The following is a 22117-nucleotide window of genomic DNA, read 5'->3' as shown; positions in this document are numbered from 1 at the left end:
AGATCTTCTGTGATTTACCTCTCCCCTTTCAGCAAAGCCCAGTACCTCCTGGATGGCCACCTTGATGGGTAAGCTCAGGGGACAAGGCAAAGGTGCTGTGGTGTCCTCCACACTCCCTGCGAGAGCCCCAGAAAGCAAGATACCCGGCCCAAAGAGGGGAGTTTAGTCAGATCGGGCTCCTTTGCAGGAACTTGCAACGCTGGGCATAGAGGCTCCGGTTTGCGACCTGGACCCCCCAGTTCCTTGTGATTTCACCAAGCCACCAAGGGAACTAAGACAGGAAGGTTTTATGGGAACCCAGGCAGTCAGGGGACATTCTGGGGAAAGTGGCAGTGGCCCAAAGACTAGGCCTCATGTTCCTTCTCTGGTTGTGTCTCCCATGCTAGAAGAGCACCTCTTTCTGATGAGGAGTCCACGACAGGTGACTGCCAGCGCTTTGGATCTCAGGAGTTTTGTGTCAGCAGCAGTTTTTCCAAGGTAAGGGGCCATGAGGAGCCACATGCTGACTGCCCAAGGGTGGAGCTGAACTGCGCAGGCGATGTGCCCGGCCTGCCATCCCAAGAAGGGAAGCAGGAAAGGACAGGATATTTCCCAGGAGTTGCTGTATGTGAGACAGAAATTGGCCAGCTGCTCTTTGCTTCTGCCGAGGCCTGTTTGGTCTAGTTGCAAAGAGGAGCAGCAGTCGCCTCTCCCTGGGCCTCGGGACACTTGCACTGTCCACAGAGAGCTGGCTAAGAGGGCATGCTGCTCTGTCGTTGCAGGTGGAGCTCACAGCAGTTGGAGGTGGCAGCAATGCCCGGGGGGCAGACCCAGATGGCAGTGCAACAGAAAAGCTTGGGCACAAGTCAGAAGACAAGCCTGACGACCCCCAGCCGAAAATGGACTATGCTGGGAACGTGGCAGAGGCTGAAGGCCTCTTGGTGCCGCTGAGCAGCCCAGGAGACGGGCTCAAGCTGCCCACTGCTGACAGCGCCGAGGCCGGCAACAGCAGGGCTGACTGCTCCTGGACTCCCCTCAGCACCCAAATGAGCAAACAGGTGGACTGCTCACCAGCTGGGGTAAAGGCTTTAGACTCTCGGCATGGTGTCGGGGAGAAGAACACTTTCATTTTGGCAACTCTGGGAACTGGGGTCCCTGTGGAGGGAACCCTGCCTCTGGTTACCACTAACTTCAGTTCGCTGCCAGCCCCCATCTGTCCCCCTGCTCCCAGTTCGGCCTCTGTCCCCCCGTCTGTTCCAGATCCATTCCAGGTTCCCCTCTCTGTCCCCGCCCCAGTGCCCCATTCCGGGCTAGTTCCTGTCCAGGTTGCCACTTCGGTTCCAGCTCCTTCCCCTCCCTTAGCACCAGTCCCGGCTCTGGCTCCGGCACCACCATCAGTGCCCACACTCATCTCTGATTCGAACCCCCTTTCAGTTTCGGCCTCAGTCCTGGTGCCCGTGCCAGCTTCTGCTCCCCCCTCTGGCCCCGTTCCCCTGTCAGCTCCAGCCCCTACCCCCCTCTCAGTCCCAGTTTCAGCTCCTCCCTTGGCTCTGATCCAGGCTCCCGTGCCTCCTTCGGCTCCAACCCTGGTCCTCGCACCTGTCCCCACTCCAGTTCTGGCTCCCATGCCAGCATCCACACCTCCAGCAGCTCCCGCCCCTCCGTCAGTGCCGATGCCTACCCCAACCCCATCCTCTGGCCCGCCTTCTACCCCTACCCTCATCCCTGCCTTTGCTCCTACGCCAGTGCCTGCACCCACCCCGGCCCCAATCTTTACTCCAGCCCCCACGCCCATGCCGGCTGCCACACCAACTGCCATTCCCACCTCTGCACCCATCCCGGCCTCCTTTAGTTTGAGTCGAGTGTGTTTTCCTGCAGCTCAGGCACCAGCTATGCAAAAAGTCCCCCTGTCCTTTCAGCCAGGGACAGTACTGACCCCGAGCCAGCCGCTGGTATATATCCCGCCTCCGAGCTGTGGGCAGCCACTCAGTGTGGCCACACTGCCAACCACCCTGGGGGTCTCCTCCACTCTTACACTCCCTGTGCTGCCATCCTACCTGCAGGACAGGTGTCTCCCTGGCGTGCTAGCCTCCCCAGAGCTACGGTCTTACCCATATGCATTTTCTGTGGCCCGGCCTCTGACTTCAGATTCCAAACTGGTCTCTCTGGAGGTGAACAGGCTCCCCTGTGCTTCCCCATCCGGCAGCACCAGCACCCAGCCTGCGCCCGATGGGGTCCCCGGGCCTTTGGCAGATACTTCCCTCTCTACTGCGTCTGCCAAGGTGCTTCCAACTCCACAGCCTTTGCTGCCAGCCCCCAGCGTGAGCTCAGCCCCACCACACCCCGCCAAGATGCCAGGTGGCACTGAGCAGCAAACAGAAGGGACTTCCGTCACCTTCTCTCCCCTCAAGTCACCTCCACAGCTGGAGCGAGAGATGGCCTCTCCACCCGAGTGCAGCGAGATGCCCCTCGACCTCTCTTCCAAGTCCAACCGCCAGAAGCTTCCATTGCCGAACCAACGCAAGACGCCCCCCATGCCCGTGTTGACCCCCGTGCACACCAGCAGCAAGGCCCTCCTCTCCACAGTCCTGTCTAGGTCTCAGCGCACCACGCAGGCTGCTGGCAGCAGCGTCACCTCATGCCTGGGCTCCACTTCTTCACCCTTCGTCATCTTTCCTGAGATTGTGAGAAATGGGGACCCGAGTACCTGGGTGAAGAACTCAACTGCGTTGATCAGCACCATTCCTGGCACCTACGTGGGAGTGGCCAACCCAGTGCCTGCCTCCCTGCTGCTGAACAAAGACCCCAACCTGGGCCTCAACCGAGATCCCCGCCACCTCCCCAAGCAGGAGCCCATCTCCATCATCGATCAAGGAGAGCCTAAGAGCACTGGTGCCCCCTGTGGCAAAAAGGGCAGCCAGGCTGGGACTGAGGGACAGCCAAGCACAGTCAAACGTTACACCCCAGCCCGCATCGCCCCTGGGCTGCCGGGGTGCCAAACCAAGGAGCTCTCTCTGTGGAAGCCCACGGGGCCAGCAAATATTTACCCACGGTGTTCAGTCAATGGGAAACCCACCAGCACCCAGGTCCTGCCTGTTGGCTGGTCACCATACCACCAAACATCTCTGCTTTCCATTGGCATTTCCAGTGCCGGGCAGCTGACCCCCAGTCAGGGGGTGCCTATCAAGCCCACCAGCGTCGTTTCTGAGTTTTCTGGTGTGCCATCTCTTGGCCCCAGTGAAGCTGTGCATGGACTTCCTGAGGGGCAACCACGGCCTGGGGGCCCCTTTGCTCCAGAGCAGGACGCTGGCACAAAGAACAAAACTTGCCGGATTGCTGCCAAGCCTTATGAAGAACAAGTTAACCCTGTCCTTTTGACTCTCAGCCCTCAGACAGGGACCCTGGCACTGTCTGTTCAGCCTAGCAGTGGGGACATAAGAGTGAATCAGGGGCCTGAGGAATCAGAGAGCCACCTCTGCCCTGATGGCACTCCTAAGATGGAAGGCCCCCAGGGGGCTTGTGGCCTGAAGCTGGGAGGAGACACAAAGCCTAAGAACCAAGTGCTGGCCACCTACATGTCCCATGAGCTGGTCCTGGCCACGCCCCAGAACCTACGCAAGATGCCCGAGCTGCCTTTGCTACCTCATGACAGCCGGCCCAAGGAACTTATCTTGGATGTGGTCCCGAGCGGTAAGCGGGGCTCCAGCACAGAGCTTTCGCAGCTTGGAAGCCAGGTGGACCTGGGGCGGGTGAAAATGGAGAAGGTGGATGGTGATGTGGTCTTCAATTTAGCTACCTGCTTCCGGGCCGATAGCCTCCCAGCAGCTGCCCAGCGGGGCCAAGCGGAAGTGAGGAATAAGGCCGGGCAGGCTCGAGTGAAACAGGAGAGCATAGGCATCTTTGCTTGCAAAAACAAGTGGCAGCCAGACTCGGGGGTGACCGATGGGGTGACCGAATCTCTGCCGCCCAAGAAAATGAAGTGTAGCAAAGACAAGGATGGTGAGGAGCTGCAGCCACAAACCAAGGTCATAGTCCGGAGTTCCCATGGACCCAAGGTGAGTGCTGGGCTGAGGTTGAGGGCAGGGCCAGTCAACCGGTGGTGGTGGTGGTGGTGTTCTTGAGTAGCTTGGTGAACTGAACTGATTAGAAGGCTTGTGTAAGGTGAATAATGACCTGCTGTCCCTTATCTAAGTCACGTTCTCCATATATGGTGTTTTAGCACGGGGAAGGGCTGGCTTGTATTTTGTAGGATGTGGGAAATGATTCGGTCCCTGAGGCTAGGGAATCCATTGTCCCAGATGAGGCTGGAAAGCGGAACAAGGTATTGGCAAGGGAAATCAATTAATAACAGGCTCTTCCCTGCATAACCATTCTTCCTTTTCCTTTTCTGAGACTACTGCCAGCCTTGAAAACTTGGGGCCCAGGGAGGGAAGGGGCCTTTGACAGGGTTGTTCTCTGCACCCCTGGGGGAGCCGGCTCAAGATTTGCTTGGAGTTTTGTGTGGCCAGAGCCAGTTTGGCATCTGGGCTCATCCACCATCCTCCCCCCTCATGCTTGGGGTGGCAGCATTGGGTTTCAGCCCACTGGGAATTTGGTGTGCAAGGCATGTGGGCATCTGGGTCTGGGTTCTTAATAGGCTAAGGATGGTGGCAGAGTTCTAGGCAAAAAGGTGGGCCAGGAGGACTCAACTTGAATCCAGTGGTCCTCCAGAGGGGATCTAGAGGCCATTGGCGATCCAAGGAGATTCTTGAAGCAATTGAGGATAGGGTTTATTCAAAATTTGGATTAATTTGAAGTTAGGTTAACAAGTCTTCAAATTGGATGTTGATATACACTAATGAATAAATTTCTAGCCAGAGCACCGAGAATTTGTTTGTGGCAGAAGGTTAGTCTTTTTTGGACCATAAAGCACTTTGAGAAGCTGATGAGAGCTGTGGACCCTGTCTCCAGAAACATGACCTCAGAATTTTGCCAGTAATTTCAAGAGGTTCATGGACTCACTCCCTTCCCAAAGCCCACCCATAGACTCCAGGTTAAGAACCCCAGGGATAGATTTCGGGTGGGTTTTTATCAATGACCTCACAGCCACCTCTGTAGGGCAGAGATGTGTCAAGTCAGAAGATGGGTCATGACATCGTAGAGCATATTCATGGCATTTGCTCAGGTAAATGTGACCTGCCCTTTGTGGTACTAAGAATAATAATAATTCATGTTGTTACAGTTGTTACCATTTGTTGAACTCCTACTATATACCAAGTGCTTCCTACATATGTTATCTAACTTAATCCTTACAATACCCTATGAGGTGAATGCTACACCCAATTTACAGATAGGAAAATGAAGGAAACAGATGGAGTCGGTAAGTTACTCCAAGTTACACAGCTACTAAATGGCAGAGCTGGGCTCGTTGGCCCCAAAGTTCATGTTCATCTTCAGCTATGCCATACTATCTTCCACTCTCCTTATATATTGCTGTTTCACTGACCATTTAGCCAGTGTTTGTTGATTGGCTACTACATGCCATCTCTCCGAGGCAGTGGGAATACATCTTCAGGAGGGTGGTACAGCGTTTTGGTGAGGAGTGTGCTCTCTGGAGCCAGGCACAGTGCCCGAGTTTGAATCTTGGCTCTGCTTCTTTCTAGCTGTGTGATAATTGGTCAAGTTACTTAATCTCTCTGGCCCTCAGTCTCCTCATCTGTAGAATGAGACAATAGTAGTACCTACCTAATAGGGCTGTGTAAAGATTAAATGAGATGATGATGTGAAATGTCCAGAACAGGCAAATTGATGGAGACAGAAAGCAGAATAGTGGCTGCCTAAGGCTGGAGGGGATGGGGAATTGGGGAGTGATGGCTTAGTGGGTACAGGGTTTCCATTTGGGGTGACGAAAATGTTCTGGATCTGGATAGTGATGATAGTTACACAACTCTGTGACTGTACTAAGAACAATTGAATTGTAAACTTAAATAAATGAATTGTATGGTGTATCTCAATGAATTATGTCAGCACAGCTATCATTAAAAAAAGATTAAATGAGGTGATTATACGTAAATATTTAGAACAGTGCTTAGCACATAGTGAGTGCTCAGTGGGTGTTAGCGGCTGCTGCTCTTATTGTTAGTATTGCCAACAAAATAGACGTGGTCTCTGCCCTCATGAAGCTTATGTCTTGCAGATAACTCAGTGACAGGCAGGCACTGCCCCTTCCTGTGTTAGGTGAACAGTTCCCTGTGCCCACTGACAGATGCACGGGGCAGAGAATAAAGTTACAGGACCAGAGGCCGTGAAGCAGCCCTTAGCGACTGCCTGTAATGATTTAGTAAGTGTTCATTTTTCGAGAGACCAAGAATTTAGATCTTTCCCTTCTGATGTTTTTCTGAGAAGGAAACTGTTGATAAGCAAACTAAGATCAGGGGCTAATTCAAAACAGCCCCTTTCAAGGGTCTGGCCAAGAATCAGAGTAGTCTCCTGTCTCCAGCACCACCTGCCCCAAGGCTTTGTGGAATCCTGAAGGGCCCTCTGAATCATCAGCAAAGAGCTCTGCTTCATCTGGTGCTCAGTGTACTTATTGTCTACTCATCCTTTGGAAAACCTTTGAAAACTCTGTTAACCAGAACATTCGTCTTACACAGTCTCCCCATCCTCCCAACTTTTTGCCCATGTTGGAGTGTGCAGTATATTTTTACTCTCAGTGCTGCCCTTGCAGAAGATACAGACAGAAATCCCTTCTAGATGTTCTGTTTTACTTGTTTTTGTCTATCTTAGGAAGTAAAAGTTAGTGATCTGTACTTGAAAGAGCTAGCTAAAACTGATATTCAGAAATAAATAGGACATGTTCAAATTTATGTGCGTTGAACTTTATTCCCCCTGACTTAAAGTAGTAGTTTTTCTCTGGCCATATCTGAAGGTTAGACTTGAAGCTGCAGTGCCCCATCTTCCTCTTTCTTCCCCGATTCTTTATTTCTCCTAACACTTTGGTTTGTAGGAACTGGCAGCAAGCAAAGGGGGAAACTGAACTTGAACTTTTAGCTCAGCCTTCTGCTGAATATGGAGCAGGAGGAGTTCATGGGATGGTAAGAGGCCCTGGAATTTGATGGGGAATAGTGACTCCCTGTCCCTGGAAAACTGAGACACACTCTCCCTCTTCCCCCCGCAGAAAATGTTCCATTAATGAGATATCTGCCATCCCTTTAGCTGAAGCTAGACAGTGCTAACCTTCTAGAAGTTGGTGTGTGGATCTGCTTAGGGGGAAAACAACTCTTCCTTTCTTCTTTGGGCCTGCTTTCATTGGTAAAACATGGTGCTTATTCTGCACTCCCTGGATCCTAGAATACTGGAAATCCCTACCTTGCCCTATTTCTTGTTTAATGGCATGGCGAGACCTCAAAGCTTGTGAGAATATGTGACTGTTAAGCTGAGAGTGTCCTTGTGGTGTGTAAGCACAACCATGGTGCCTATACGATGCACCAGGCAGTAGGTGTGAGTGGGCTGAGCAAAAACAGTTGAAGGTGCAAGTAGTAAAGGAAAGGGAATGAGAGCTGATGCGAAGAGGCCCAGGCTGGGAGCCAGGAGGCCTGGGTCTTAGTCCCAGCTCTGCCACTTTCTCTCTGCAAGCCCAAATGAGCTAACTTGCAGGCCTGCCTGTTAAGTGGCAGCCCCTGAGCAAGTGGATGCCTTGGGCTGTGTGTTGCCCTGGACAAATCATTTAACCTCTTGTCTTGGAGCCTCAGTTTCCTTGTCTGTTCAATGGGGGTAATATTAGCTTCTCCTCTCAGGGTTCTTGGGAAGATCAAATCAAATAGTAGAGAAGAGAACATTTTGAAAAGTTGAAAGTGCTGCAGAGTATAAAGTGGCATGAATAATAATAACGCCCAGGCCTTTTCAGTGTCTTGTGTAAGTATGGGGGGATTCGAATTGCTCCTATGCTGTGCCTTTCTTCTTGCCTTAGTTGAATCTGTTTTCTGGTATTAATTTACACACGAAAATAGACAACTTTTCTTGAGTTGGCTCGTGTTGAGAATTATGTTCAGTTGTTGGTGTCAATACCCAAAGTGGAGTGACGTGAACAGCGTAGTCACCCAACCTGCAGAAGAGGTATTTTTGTCTTCTGCCCATCTCTCTACTGCTCTTTGGATATAGAGAGTATGGGGCCTGACTTTGCACCTTTTAAATGACTTTGTGTGTTTATTTGGCTTGTGAATGCAGACTCTGTCGACCTGTTTAAGATGACGGGGTGTGGATGTCTATGGGGATTAGCTAGGGCACTGGATTCAGTCCAAAAAGGCCTTTATAGCCTGCTGTGGAAGGCAGCAGGTGGCCTCTTCCCAAAGGCCCCCACTTGGGTAGCTCATGTCCATGTGTCAGAAACAGGGCACAGGGCTCAAGAGAGCTTTCTTAAGGCGTGAAACTGACCTCCATCCTGACTGTCTCTACCTCTCCACAGTGCCGGAAGCTGCCTAGTGACCCCCAGGAACCCACCAAGAAAAGCCCCAGGGGGGCTCCAGATTCAGGAAAAGAGCACAATGGAGTCAGGGTAAAGCACAAGCACCGGAAGCCAACAAAGCCAGAGTCCCAGTCTCCAGGAAAACGAGCCGATGGCCACGAGGAAGGTAGGCCCCGCAGGTCCTGGCCCTCCGGGCTGGGCTGCAGAGGGATTTCTATGGCAGGTCACGGGGAGGGGCTCTGAGACGGAGCAGAAAAGTGAGACTTCCTCACGATGGAAGGAAGATATAATTGACACCTCTGAAATCAAAGGCAAGGGAGAAGGGACAAGGGGCTTATTCTGCTCACTCTGGTTGCTAGAATAAGGCACATTCTGAAGGCCAAAGGAGGTAGTTTTCAGACCGACAAAAGTCAGTCCTACAACAGAATAGCCAGCCTGTTACCCTGCCATGGGTCTAGGCTCAGAGAAGAAATGGATTTGAGGATTGAAACCAAAACAGCAGAATGGGGGTTCGTTACATGGTTTTCTCTACCTTTGGTATATTTGAAAACTCTCATTATAAAAAGTTAAAAATTAAAAGCTAGTGGGGCTGGCCCCGTGGTGTAGCAGTTAAGTGCATGCACTCCGCTGCTGGCAGCCCCGGTTCGGATCCTGGGCGTGCACCGATGCACCACTTACCAGGCCATGCTGTGGTGGCGTCCCATATAAAGTGGAAGAAGATGGGCACAGATGTTAGCCCAGGGCCAGTCTTCTTCAGCAAAAAGAGGAGGATTGGCATGGATGTTAGCTCAGGGCTGAATCTTCATCACAAAAAAAAAAAAAATTAAAAGTTGGCTAGCAAGCTAGAAGACTTTAGAGAAATCCTAAACCCTTATTATTTAGGGACACACAGGATGTTTGGAGTGGGGAAGTGTGTACTTAACCTGTAGGCTCTGCCCCTAATAGTTCCTTGGCACTCTCATCAGAGAGAGAAGCCCAAGTATTCCTGCCCCCAGTAGCCTGTGTTCACTGCCTTGCCCGTCTGACATGACCTGACTGTTTCTAGTCTGTTCTTACATAGCAGTTTCCCTCTGTCCACCACTCCCTACTCCCATCTTCCTGCCTCGCTCAGTCCTCTAAGATTCATTGAGATTGCCCTTCTCTTGGGCCTGCTCCAGCTCAGTTATAACTTTCTGGAGGTGCAGCAGCCTCACAGTCATGCAGGCAGCCGGGCCTTCTACTTTCTGGCATGCTGGGGAATCGAGTCCGTGCACTGCCTTTTTCGGTGTCAGCAAAAATGACCCAACTCCCAGTTTTCAAAAACCACTGGGAATGTTCCTTCTCTAGAACAGATACGTAGGTGATAGCAGCATAAGGGGAGCTAATAAATGTAACCCAGGGAAAATGCAAACCCTCCCTTGAGTTTTCCATCCGACCCTCTCAGGGGGGCTTTCCAGCCCTTAGACTCTGATTGTGATGTTTCTGCCTTCTGCCCCGGAACTTCACATCACTCCAGGTTCCTTGGAGAAGAAAGCAAAGAGCAGTTTCCGTGACTTCATCCCTGTGGTTCTGAGCACCCGGACACGCAGTCAGTCTGGTGAGTAAGTCCGAGGCTGTCACCCATCTTGGCACTTCTCTGTGAAGAGAGGTAGAAATCTAGGTGAGCGATTTTGCCATTGGCTCAGGTGGGGAGTTGGGAATTTGATTCACTATGCCAAGATGCCCAGCTCCTTGCAGAGACAAGAGAGCCCGGGGTGGGGACAGAGGGCATTGCCCACAATTTTAGGACTATTTGCTTAGCTTTTCAGAACAGAGATTTGACATCTCTTGTTGGCAGCCAGTGGTGGAAAGAGGAAAGGCCTGTGCCATTCAGGAAAACTGGTTCCACCCGAACCTTTGGTGTCTCATGATTATTGGGGCCAATCTCAGCATGGACATTTAACCTTTGGGTCTCTGTCTTATTGCATTATGTGACAGGCATCATCAAAATTGGAAATGGGCATTGAGTCATCAGGGCCAGCAGAATCATATTTGGTCCCCTGAATTTATATTGGTCAACGTCCAGTATCTAAAAAAAGATAGCCTTTTCCAGCCACCGCTATTGTCTGCTAGCCTCCATGTAGCGCTGGAAATGGCTGCCATGGTTCACCCAGATTTCCGTGCAAAGTGGATAGAATGGGGAAACAGGACACAGTGTAAACTCAGTTATCCGACATTCTGTTAACTGGCACCTCAGCACATGAGAGCGCAGTGGTAATTGGGGCTTGTGATGACGGCCCAGAGGCCTCGCAAAATCCTGAAGTGTCCTCTGAATCGTCAAAGAGCGATTACATCATGGCCAGTGTCGTTTTAGTGTTAAACACCTTGTACTGTATCTGATTCTTTGGAAGCTGGTGATCCTTGTGTGATCTCTATGGTGATTCCGTATTAACCAGAATATTAGGTTAACCAGAACACTTCATTCCCTGCCTGGTCTACATAATGGAAAGTTTGCTAGGTATTTGCTGTCTTTAAGCAATCTGACTGACTTGAAGCTTTGGTCAAGGGCCATTCTGTTTGCCTCGAGGCGTTTCTTTCTTCTGCTGACTTCTCTTGGGTTTGGGGATTGTTGAGTTAATAGCTGGGCCTTGGGAGAAAGATGGTGGTGTCTCAGAGCTGCTTCTGAGGAAGATGTCAGATCTCCTCTAGTGCTAAACTGGACCAATTTAGGACTGTACTTTTGTTGTTAGCGGAGTTGAAGGAAGGAGTGGGGAGGAAAATGGCCTCTTGGCAAGGTGGCAGAGGAGGGCAGGAAAGCTACCATCGACCTGGGGTGGTGACGAGAGGAGGGGGAAGTGCCTGCCCAGCGGTGAGGAACAGCTGCCGTGGGGCAGGGGGAAGTGCCAGGGAGAAAGCTCCACCCCTGGACTCTTGGCCACTCAATAGGAGGTGGGGTCAATGTAAGGGAAGAGGGCCTGGCTGAGGAGCATTTGGGTGGGGCTAACCCAGGCTGTGTCACAGGAAAGGGACTCCTTCTTGCTTTGCTTTTCCTGAGACTCTTCTTTTGTGACGATTCTGCTTGTTCAGGGTGGCTCTGTCAGCGAGATTGGTGGTCACATAGTGAGCAGGGACGGGGGCGCCTGCCAGTCCACCCTCCCTCACCCTCTACTAAACCCTGATTTCTCAAAGGGCAGGGACCTGCGGCCCTCTCCTGCCCCTTACACAGTGCTTGGTGCCGAGTAAGCACTAAGGAAGAGTTTGTGGAGTGAATTAAAGTGGCATGGCAACATGGATGAGGAAGGGTGTATGGTTTGGATACTTGATAGTTGCGTGATATATTGGACTCTGTAAAGCACTTACAGATGAATTATCTCACTTGAGCCTCAAAACAGTCCTGTGAGGTGAGTAAGGCCGAGAACAGTATCCCTGTTTCATAGACAAGGAAACGGAAGTGAAGGAACTTTCCCAGAGCGTACAGCTAATAACTGGCAGAGCCTGAACTTGAACCCAGACCTTCAAACTCCTAATCCAGGGCACTTGCTTCGACACCATACTCTTTGTCCTTTGAAGAGGTACCTGACCGTCCTCTGTACATCCCGTCCACAGGAAGCATCTGTAGCTCCTTTGCTGGTATGGCAGACAGTGACACGGGAAACCAGGAAGTCTTCCCCACAGAGGAGGAAGAGGAGGTGACCCCTACCCCGGCTAAGCGTCGAAAGGTGAGAAAGACCCAACAGGACACCCAGTATCGCAGCCACCATGCCCAGGACAAGACTCTGCTGAGCCAGGGCCGCAGGCACCTGTGGCGAGCCCGAGAAATGCCCTGGAGGACAGAGGCTGCCCGGCAAATGTGGGACACCAATGAGGAGGAGGAGGAAGATGAGGAGGAGGGCCTGGTGAAGAGGAAGAAACGGAGGCGGCAGAAGAGCCGAAAATATCAGACTGGGGAGTACCTGACCGAGCAAGAAGAAGAGCAGCGGCGGAAAGGGAGAGCAGGTAAGGGCGGCCGGGGGCTGCTGCCCCAGTGAGCTGCTGTCACCCGTCCCCAAACCACAGAGACTTTGGCTTCTGGGGACCCTCGGGCATCTTGGGTGTTCCCACCTCTGCCTTCTCTACGCCAGCCAAAGGCCTCTGCACCCATAGAAACCTGGTGCTATGAGCTTCAGCTGCCAGAGGGGGTCACTCAACTCCAGTCCCGAGGTTTTGGCTTGGGGTTGAGATTGAATGAGTTCGGACTGACCTACGGGTGAGCTGAGGACATGAAGGCCCGAGCCCTCCAATTTCTTATGAAAGTCTGAACCTGTGGGCAAGGCCACAGTGACATCCTTGGCATGGGACAACTCGATACCAGGGAGTTCTCTGGTTGGCTTGAGGGAGTTGGGTCTTTTGGGAGTTCGGGTTCTCTCTCCTAGAATCCTGGGTTCAAGAAGAAAGAAGGCATTGGCTGCCTTTCCTGGGATGCCTCCAGCCCCTAAGCTAAAAAGAAGTACAATGGTTTCCTCGACCCAACAGAAGAACTTCAAGTAGAAGCGGGCACAACTTTGCTCTCTCGGTTAAAGCCATAACAGTTATTAAGAGGCAGAGTGAAGCTTTGAGGTCACCCAAGGTGGCATCATTTTTGTTGGACCTGAGTTGGAAAAGCAGGCAGCCCAAGGAGAAAACTGGGCTTTCTTTGGCCACGTCAGATGCTATAATATGTAATCACGGCGGCACAGACTGTCACCGAGGCCAGTATCAGTATGTTCCGCTAAGTACTGTTCGGGCCCATTCCTATAGCGAATTTCTAGATGAGCAAAAAGCATATCTCTGGGTTCCATAAGAGCACTCTCTTGCTCTGACCTCTGCCTTTGAAGCAACGATTGTCTCCTATAATGTATTCACCCTGAGCTGCCAGTAAATATCTGCAGGCTCCTCATTAGCGAAAACTGAATAACCGCATACTGAGTGGGTAGTAGATTCTGGGTTTGCTACAATGCAAAGAAGGCTAGACCTCATTTCCAGCTCTGTTTAAGTAGGGGTATATACAATACCTATCCCTACACTTGAGAGTAATTGAGCTCATTTTCGTCCACTATGTGACAGAGGAGGAATAATTTTCCCTTTTTTCTGCCAGAGCCATAATGGATTGGTCGGGAATCAGTTATCAAGCCGTTGGCCTCAGCCACTTGTGTTAGGATGAAGAGGAGCTTTTGTAATACCCAGTCTTCTCTAATGAGGGCTGGTTTCTGGGAAGCTTGGGAGCTTCTTATGGAACTTATCAGCTTTTGGAACCAGAAGGACCTTCGAGGTTGCCTGGTCCAGTTTTCTACCCAATGCAGAGATCTCCACAGCACTCTTGACAGGTAGCCTTTCCTTAAACACCTCCAGGAGCATGGAGAACGCCACTTAGCAAGGCATCCTATTTGATTTGGGGACAGCTCCAGTTGCTGGAAAGTAGGTCATTTTCCCTCCACGTGTGTGTCTAAGGGTTTTGAGTTGAGGCCGTTGGCTTTGGCATATGGTCTGGTCACTTTCCTCCAGATCTGATGGTGACATCTTCATGAAGGAATTGCCTGGAAAACATCTCTCTTCTCAGAAGGCTCTGATCCCTCTTATTACTACCTATCTTTCAGGTTGACATTAGAGAGTCAGGTGGAGTCACCAAACTAGACAGGTGACCTTACTCCTGTCTGAGCCTCATGACCTCTCCTTTCATCCCGGGCTTGGGTATCTCCCTTCTTGACCTGTGGAGGGGATAGGAAGAGCCACTTCCATGTACATACCTACTGCCTCCACTCTATGTTCCCTTCCGTGCTACCATGAAGCCCTTACTTCTCCACAGGTGAATAAACTCCACAGCCTGCCCTGCCCTGGGTAAATGGGGTAGGGGGCTGCTGCTTTTCCTGTGGCATTGAATGCTGTAATATGGCTTCCCCATGTTTCCTGAGGTCCTCAAAAGGCACAGTTCTGTTCCTTCCTCTTTTGTTTCAGCCTGAACTTGTTGCAACAAAAGCCCTGGTTTAGAATATTCTGGCTGGAAGCGCCACTAGAAACCATCCAGCACAGCAGTTCTTGGACAGGTGTGGGGACCCACTAGTGGGTTGGGGCTAGTTGGGAGAAAGGGGTGGTATGACAGCTGGCCTTCTAAGAGCTGTGCATAACCTATAGCCAATTCCTCAGACTGTAATGATGGCTCCCATGTCTGGATTTGCCGTTGGCAATGTCACACGTGACAGCACATGTCAAGGTCGGGGGAGGCGAGTTGAGAACTCTTGGATCTTGCTCAATCCCCTCGTTTCACAGATTGGAGAAACCAAGGCTACAGTTATTCGCTTCACAGACATACTGATATTTTGCCATGTGCTAGGCATGGTGGTCAGTCCTGTTGGGGAGATAAAGAACACATGGGCATGGCCCTACCTAAAGAGCTTGCACTTAGATAATATAATCATGCCTTACTCTTTATACCACTTTATAAAGGGGTTTTGCATATGTTACCTCATTTAATTCTCATACCAGTCCTGTGATGTAGATTATATTCTTGCCATTTCCCATGGAAACTGAGGCACAGGGGGATTCTGACCTGCCTCCAGCCAATCACACAGCTAGTGGCCAAGCCATATAACACTAATGTTAAGAGCTAAGGGTAAACCCAGTCTATCCCCCTACACATGGGGTTTAGGACTGACCCTGTGGGATGAGGCTCTTGATAATGATGTTCCCAGCAGGCCTTTTTGAAATTAGAATGCGCTTTGTTCAGTGAGCTGCAGCTCGAATTAGAGATGTTGCCCAGTGTGTTGCAGCGACTTGCTTTCCAACCAGGGAAGGTAGCAGGTTTCTGCGATTGCCCACCAGGTAAGTTGGCCCATGGCACCTTCTGGTTTCAAGGAGTTTCTGTGGCTTTGATCTTTGTGTCCTTGGAGAGTGACCAACAGGGCAGTCAGGTGGGGAGAGCTGAGGTTATGAAGGAAGGCTTCTACCATTTACTCCCCACCCCAGGGTACTTCATGCTTTGCTTTGGCGGAACTGCTGAATTTGTTTTCATATTGGAGTGTAGAAAGAGACAAAGGGGATGGGAGAAAAGCTGAAAAGAAAGTTCGGATTTGCTCTAGACTTGGGGAAATCCTTTTAAAATTGCCCTCGTCTTAGGGACAGTCAGATGGGCCGCCCCCTGCTGGCAGGGCTGGGAGTTGTCTCCTGCTTGTAGAGGAGAGACTTGGACGTTGAAGTACAGTGTCCATTCGCGAAGCATTTAGGGGAATAGTCAGCACCGCACTAGATACTGGTAGCTGATAGTTACACAACTTTGTACCGAAAGTCTAATCTCCAAAGTCCCCTGATTCATCTTAGAGGAAGGTGTTGCTTTTCTGTGTTCCATTTCCCTGACATCCATTCTTTCCTGTTTCTTGCCTTCAGATTTAAAGGCCCGTAAGCAGAAGACTTCCTCCCAAAGTTCGGAGCACCGCCTCAGGAACAGGAACCTTCTCTTGCCCAACAAAGCCCAGGGGATCTCGGATTCACCAAATGGTTTCCTCCCAAATAACCTGGAGGAGCCAGCCTGCCTTGAAAATTCAGAGAAGCCATCAGGAAAACGAAAGTGTAAGACCAAGCACATGGCAAACGTCTCAGAAGAGGTGAAGGTGCGTTTGCGGTGAGGGAGTTGTGGGGGAGGGGAATGGGCTAGAGCGGCAGGCTTTCCACAAGCTCCTCATTCAACGGTCCTCTGAGTGAGTGAGTGAGTGAGTGAGGGGATGGGGAGGATCAAACTAACCTATATTTATTAAAGTATTTTAAAGTAGTTCTAGAAGGGTTGTGGGGCAGATTTGAAGAATGGGAACTAGAGTTAAAGCCAACAATAAGCATTTGCAGACTATAGGGTTTGGCCCACGAGGACTTTTCCTCAACAATCCTTGGATCTCCTTTGAGTTAAGGAGGAGTTAAAGAATATGGCAGGATGTTAGCTTGAATAGCTTGTTAACATCCAATCAAGAAGATTTTGTCTGGGCTTAACTCACTGGAAACCAATCAGGGAGCTTTCTGAGTCAATCAAGGTGGAAAATAACTTGTAGAAGCAAGGATGTTGATGTCCAGACAAAGGTTGCTTGAGGGCAGGCCTGAAGGAAGTCTACCTGGGCTCAGTTATAGCTGCCCTTCCCCACCCCCACTCCCCAGTTCCTTTGCTTCCCATGGAGGCAGAGGAGCAGGTAAGTGGGCACTCACCAGTCGGTAGCCAGGCAAGCATTCTAGAACCCCTGTTGAGAATTGACATCTCTTTTGTGTCTGATGTTCATGGTGTTGGGTTCCACATTGTACAATTCAAAAAAAATCACACAGTCCTCATCCTGGTTGAGCTGTACATTTGAGAGAAGTGAAGGTTCAGGTTCAAATGTATACCTGTAATATGTATTTGTCATTGACAACCAAAATAAAAGGTCATATTGGGCTTGTTTTGGTGGTTGTGATCCTTACGGCTCTTTCCAGCTCCAGAGCAGGGATCCCAGAGTGGCGCTAGCAAAAGGCGGGAGACCCAAGTACTCTCTCTCCCTCCTTTCCCCTTCACCATTCCGGAATCTGGTTCCAGCTCAGACAAGGTACTCAAGCCTATTTCCTCATCTTTAAAAATGGAGATGATACTCCGTGTCCTTTCCATCTCAGAAGGGTGCTTGGGGGAACAGAGGAGGCAACGGATGTGAAACGCTTTGATATCCGTAAAATGTTCTCCGAGGTTGGTGTACATCCTCAAGCTTCAGGCTGAGCCAAGAATGAGGGGACAGAGGTATGGAGTGGCAAGGTAGCAGTGACTGTTGCCTTTGACACCCCGAGGGGGCCAGGGGAGGAGCAGGGAAGTCTGGTCTGTGCTGAGTGCTCCATTCACACGATCGCTCTTAATTTGCACAGTGGCTGTTCGAGGTTGGTGCTGTTGTCCTCATTTTATGGTGAGGAAACTGAGGCTCAGGGACTTGCGCAAGGTTACTCAGTGGTCATGAGTGACAGAGTTGGGATGTGAAGCAGGCCTGGCTTCCCTTGGAGGCCATCCCTTTTGATATGCCTCCACCCTGTGAATGGGTGGCTTCTATCTGTATCCGGGAGACACTGGGGGAAGGGGCAGCTGGGCAGGGAAAGGCTGCAACCCTGAGCAGCTCTGGTGAAAGGTGGGCATCCCCCTCCCCTTCCCCTGCTCCTCCTCAGACACTCAGATGTCTCCGTCCCACACAAAGGTGACCAGCCGCCTGACATTCAGCGGCACAAGCTGATGCTTCTGTCTGGTTATTCTCCCTGGCAGTGTATCTGCTGAAATGTTCCTCCCGGAGAGGTTTTGTGCCTTCACAGGGCCTCCTTGTCTCCCTGCCGCCTTTCTTTCTCTCCCAGTCACCACCACCTGCTCCAGTTGCCCCCATGGCAGGGTGCTTTGTAGTGGAAAGCAAGGCGGGGGGAGGGCGGGGGACGTGCCTGCGGCACTAAAGCTGGGGCATTGGCTAAAGGCTTCTTCCCACAGGGGCTCTGAGCCAGGGGAAAGGGGGAGGGGGCCCCCATTTGCTCTTGTTCCTCTGCCTCTCAGGCAGCCTCCCTTGTCTCTGGCAGCTCTGGCCCCCAGAAGGAGAGTCACCCTTTGGCTCCTGGCTTGGCTTAGCAAAAACCTGGACACTTTACCCAGCATCCTCCAGTACTGCCATTATGCACCTCTATCCTCCTGGCAATAAAGCGGCATTCTATACTCATAGCTGGTGCCTTCCTGCTAGCAAGTGTACCTCTCTGCCCTTTCGGGATGGGGACGGAGAGCAGCTCTCATTGTCTTGGGATTTACCAGAAGAAACAAATGCCCTGGGCCCTTGTCTTTTTCCTGCTGCCACTCCTTTCCTGGCTTCATGTCTTTCTAGGCAACTTTTCTGGCTACCCGGGGCTCTCTGCACATAGCTGGCTTGAATCAAGTCAACAAATATTTGTTGTAGTGATGTGCCCAGCACTGAGTTAAGTGCTGTAAGGAACAAAAGAGAAGATGACAATATGAACCCTGCCCCCAAAGAGCTTAAAACCTAGCAGGGGAGGCCAGACTTGCCCGTGAAACAATGAAAGGAAATGCAGACAGTCAGGCATCAGGCATCAGACCATGTGATTCAGACTAGGTGTTTTGGGTATGCAGAGAAAGAGAGCAGTGGGGACCAGAGTGTTGTAGAATGTTGTAGAAGACATAGGATTTAAGTGAGATCCTGAGCTCTGAGGGATTTAGATAAATGGGAATGTATTAGTTATCTATTGCGGTATAACAGATTACCCTAAAACTTAGCAGCTTAATACAATGATAAACATGTATTCCCTCACACAGTTTCTAGGGGTCAGGAGTTCAGGAGCAGCATAGCTGGGTCTGGTTTGGGTTAACCATGAGGTTGCAGTCAAGGTGTCAGCCAGGGCTACATTTATCTGAAGGCTTGACTGGGGCTGGAGGACCTGCTTCCAGGATGGCCCTCTCACATGGTTGGCAAGTTGATGCTGATTGTTGGCAGGAGGCCTCCTTTCCTTGCCCCACGGGCTTCTCCAAAGGGCTGCTTGATTGTCCTCATGACATGGCAGCTGGCTTCCCCCAGAACGTGTGATCCAAAAGAGAGCAAGGCAGAAGCCATGTTGCCTTTGAGGACCTAGCCCTGGAAGTCACACACCGTCATCCCTGCAATCTCCTATTGGCTGCACACATCAGCCCTATCCAGTCCCGGAGGGGGCTCCACAAGAGCATGAATATCAGGAGGTGGGGATCATCAGGGGCCATCATGGAGTCTGATGAGGGCACAGTTTGCCCTCTGGCCCCCCAATGGTTCGTGTCTCTCCCACATGCAAGGTATAGCCATCCCTCCCAAGGCCCCCCAAATTCTCATCCAATTATGGCATCAGCTCCAAGTTTAGAATCTCATCATCTAACTTAGGTCCAGGTGCAGATGAGGCTCCTTGGGTCTGATTCCTTGAGTACAGCTCCTCAAGCACAGTTCCTCCCGCCTAAGACCCCTGAACTAAAGAGACAAATTACCTGCCCCCGTAGACCCAGTACACCCTGGTGGGACAGGCATGGGAACTTGCTCTAGGCGTTCCAGTTCAAAATGGAAGGAAAAGGGAGACACACAGGGTAATTCATGAAGAAAAGACTCTAATGTTTTGTGAGCACCCACCCTGTGCATTGGTCTGGAGCCTTCTAGTTCGTTATCTCAAAGACCCTACAAGGGAGAAAGTGAGGCTCAGAGAGGTTAGGCTTTGCCGCAGGTCTTGTAGCCAGTAGATGGCAGAGTCAGGATTCAAACCCAGGTCTTTCTGATTCCTGCGCCTGAGCGCTTTTCAGCGCCCCAGGTGGGCATGAGCGTCACTTGGGGACACGGTGTGGTGGAAGGTGGGAAAAGCCTGGTGAGAGTTAGAAGTGGGAAAGGTTTTTGTAACACGAGTGAAGGCTTCAGTAGCTGTGCCTCTTTAGTCAGAGATAGCTGTCTCTGCTCTTTACTCTCCGAGTTTGCGTCTGCCTATTAATGGAGAACGCTTGTGAAACTCTCAATAAATGGGGATGGAGGCAGGTAAAGAAGGCATGCAGAGTGCTTGAGAGAAGCTGGGATGCCCCCTCAATCTCTGATTTCCAGTCCCTTCGTCATTCCTTGGTTTATGTGGTTGAGGATTTGAGCCCCTGCTCACGGGTAGAAATGGATGGGAACCTGTGCTGATCCAGGACTGCGTCTCTGCTTTCCAGGGCAAAGGTCGTTGGAGCCAGCAGAAGACACGATCCTCCAAATCTCCCACCCCAGTGAAACCCACGGAACCATGCACACCCTCTAAGTCCCGAAGTGCTGGCCCAGAGGAGACCTCGGAGTCACCTACAGCCCGGCAGATCCCCCCAGAGGCGCGTCGGCTCATAGTGAACAAAAATGCTGGTGAAACCCTCCTGCAGCGGGCGGCGCGTCTGGGCTATAAGGTAAGGAGCTCCTCGGCTGCAGGATGCCGTTGCCCGAGCTTCTGTGGAGAAGCTTCTCCCCACTGGCTCTTCTGTGGCCTGGGCAGGGCTTTCTTTGGGGCTGGAGCCTCCTTCGTGTGCCCAGATAGTCTCTGGGGCTGCCTTGCCCCTGCATGGTGGGTGAGAATGCAAGCTTATTTGATTGGCAATTTGGGATGAACATAATTGAAATGGTAATACTATATCATAAAATACGTTCCTAGGCCAGAAACGGGATTTTGGGGGTTTTATGTTGTCTTAAATTTTGCTATGCAGTGGCTCCCCTACTCAGAGAGGAACAGGGCTGATCACTGCTCACTCGTCATATCCTCCTCCAGCTTCCCCTCCTTTCCGCTTCGGGGCAGAGGGGTCAGGAGTGTGCTGGAGGGCCAGGGCAGGGCTAACCCCGCCATATACTGCTTCCCCATGGATCAGAAAGAAGGCAGGCCAGGGAGCTGGCCTTTATTGAGCACCTCTTTTGTCATGTTAAGAGCTCTGATTACTTCATATCATTTCATCTTCACCATAAGCCTGTGGAGGTAGGTTTTATTAGCCCCATTTTACAGGTGAGAAAATCAAGACTTAGCAATGTGAAGTGATGTGTCCAGGATCACTTAACTACTACATATTTACGAGTCCTAATTCACCCCAAGGTCTTTTTGATTCCCACGTGCCAGGATAGGGGTGGAAGCCTGACTCATTCACCATCATCAAATTACGTGGTTGGGCATTTTTGTTGATATGAACTCTTTGACCGTGTATCTTTGCCTGCCACACCGATTCTTTGCTCAGGATTTGCTCTTAAGGGTGGAGCTGCTGGGTTACAGAGTAGGCCCTCTTTTTTTAAGGCTTCCGATACCTATAACCGACTCATTTAAAGACAGCCACACTCCTAGCCAGGCTGGTGGGCACAGGAGAGCTGCCTTGATAGTGTCTCACCGGCAAGCCACCCATCTTTCTTGAGCACCCAGTGTGGGGGTCCAGATAGCTGCCAAGGGAGATCTAAAGAAAAAGATGACCAACCCCTGCCCTCAAGGTTCATTTTCTTTTACCTGGGGCCAACCCAGCAAACAGGAAACCATAGAAGAACCAACCAGGACAGGGCAGGAGCAGGTTGGGCAGCCTGTCACGGGAGGGAGGGAGGGAGGGAGGGAGCCTGGGGCCTGGGGGAAGGGGCGAACATGCGCATTGGTGTTGGTGAGGAGGGTAGGGGGCCGTGTGCTCTCCTAGGTACAGGCAGCAGGACAGTTCCTGTATCCAGGAGGCAGCATCCCCATCACAGGCATACACACACTCGCACACACGCTCTAGCCAGCCAGCCTGTGAGCTAGCTGTCAGTCAGGAGGGCTGAGCGGCCCATCTTGCCAGGGCCTGGGAGAGGGCTGCTGCTGGCCTCTTGCCCTCAGAAGAGGGGCTACTTCTCCCCTCCTCCTCGGTTTATTCACTAGCTTCATCCCAAACTAGCTAGAGTGCTTCTAGGCCCGGAGTCCCGCCTCTGGTCCTGTTGTCTCAGCCAGGGAAGCTAGGCATTTCTGCATAGATGAATGGCCACACTGGATCATACCAGTAACAGTCCTGGTTTGAGGGAAAAGCTGGAACTGGCTGCCCTGGGATAAACATCCAGGGATGGTACTTAAAACAATTAAAACCAGCATCTACGGATAGTACTTAAACCAATTCTTTCTTCCTTGTTCTTGAATTACCATCAGAGGCTGTGCTTGCTACCGCGTGTCGCATTTCTCTCACGAAGCCCCAGACTAGGGAAGCAGTGCTCAGGGACTCAAGGCCTGAGGGTTTGT

The 22117-nt window shown here is 51.3% G+C and overlaps 1 protein-coding gene across 5 annotated transcripts in view; it reads left to right on the top strand.

Annotated features, from left to right (window-relative positions):
• The window catches only part of BCORL1 (BCL6 corepressor like 1), a 60932-nt gene that overhangs the window by 22651 nt on the left and 16164 nt on the right, over window positions 1-22117 (top strand). For 4 of the 5 annotated variants that reach the window (XM_087426778.1, XM_014792796.2, XM_004437296.3 and 1 more), the window contains 7 exons: window positions 387-477; window positions 762-4034; window positions 8423-8588; window positions 9918-9998; window positions 11987-12376; window positions 15776-15999; window positions 20079-20300. In XM_087426778.1, coding sequence (XP_087282904.1) covers window positions 387-477; window positions 762-4034; window positions 8423-8588; window positions 9918-9998; window positions 11987-12376; window positions 15776-15999; window positions 20079-20300 — 4447 coding nt within the window. The remainder of the gene's footprint in view (window positions 1-386; window positions 478-761; window positions 4035-8422; window positions 8589-9917; window positions 9999-11986; window positions 12377-15775; window positions 16000-20078; window positions 20301-22117) is intronic. The other variant, XM_014792798.2, reaches the window with a different exon arrangement.

The sequence above is a fragment of the Ceratotherium simum genome, chromosome X, assembly GCF_057802395.1.
Source record: "Ceratotherium simum simum isolate JZ-2026a chromosome X, ASM5780239v1, whole genome shotgun sequence".
In the NCBI taxonomy this organism is placed as follows: domain Eukaryota; kingdom Metazoa; phylum Chordata; class Mammalia; order Perissodactyla; family Rhinocerotidae; genus Ceratotherium; species Ceratotherium simum.
Note: the sequence above shows the minus strand (reverse complement) of the source record. Positions and strands in the feature narration are given on the sequence as shown.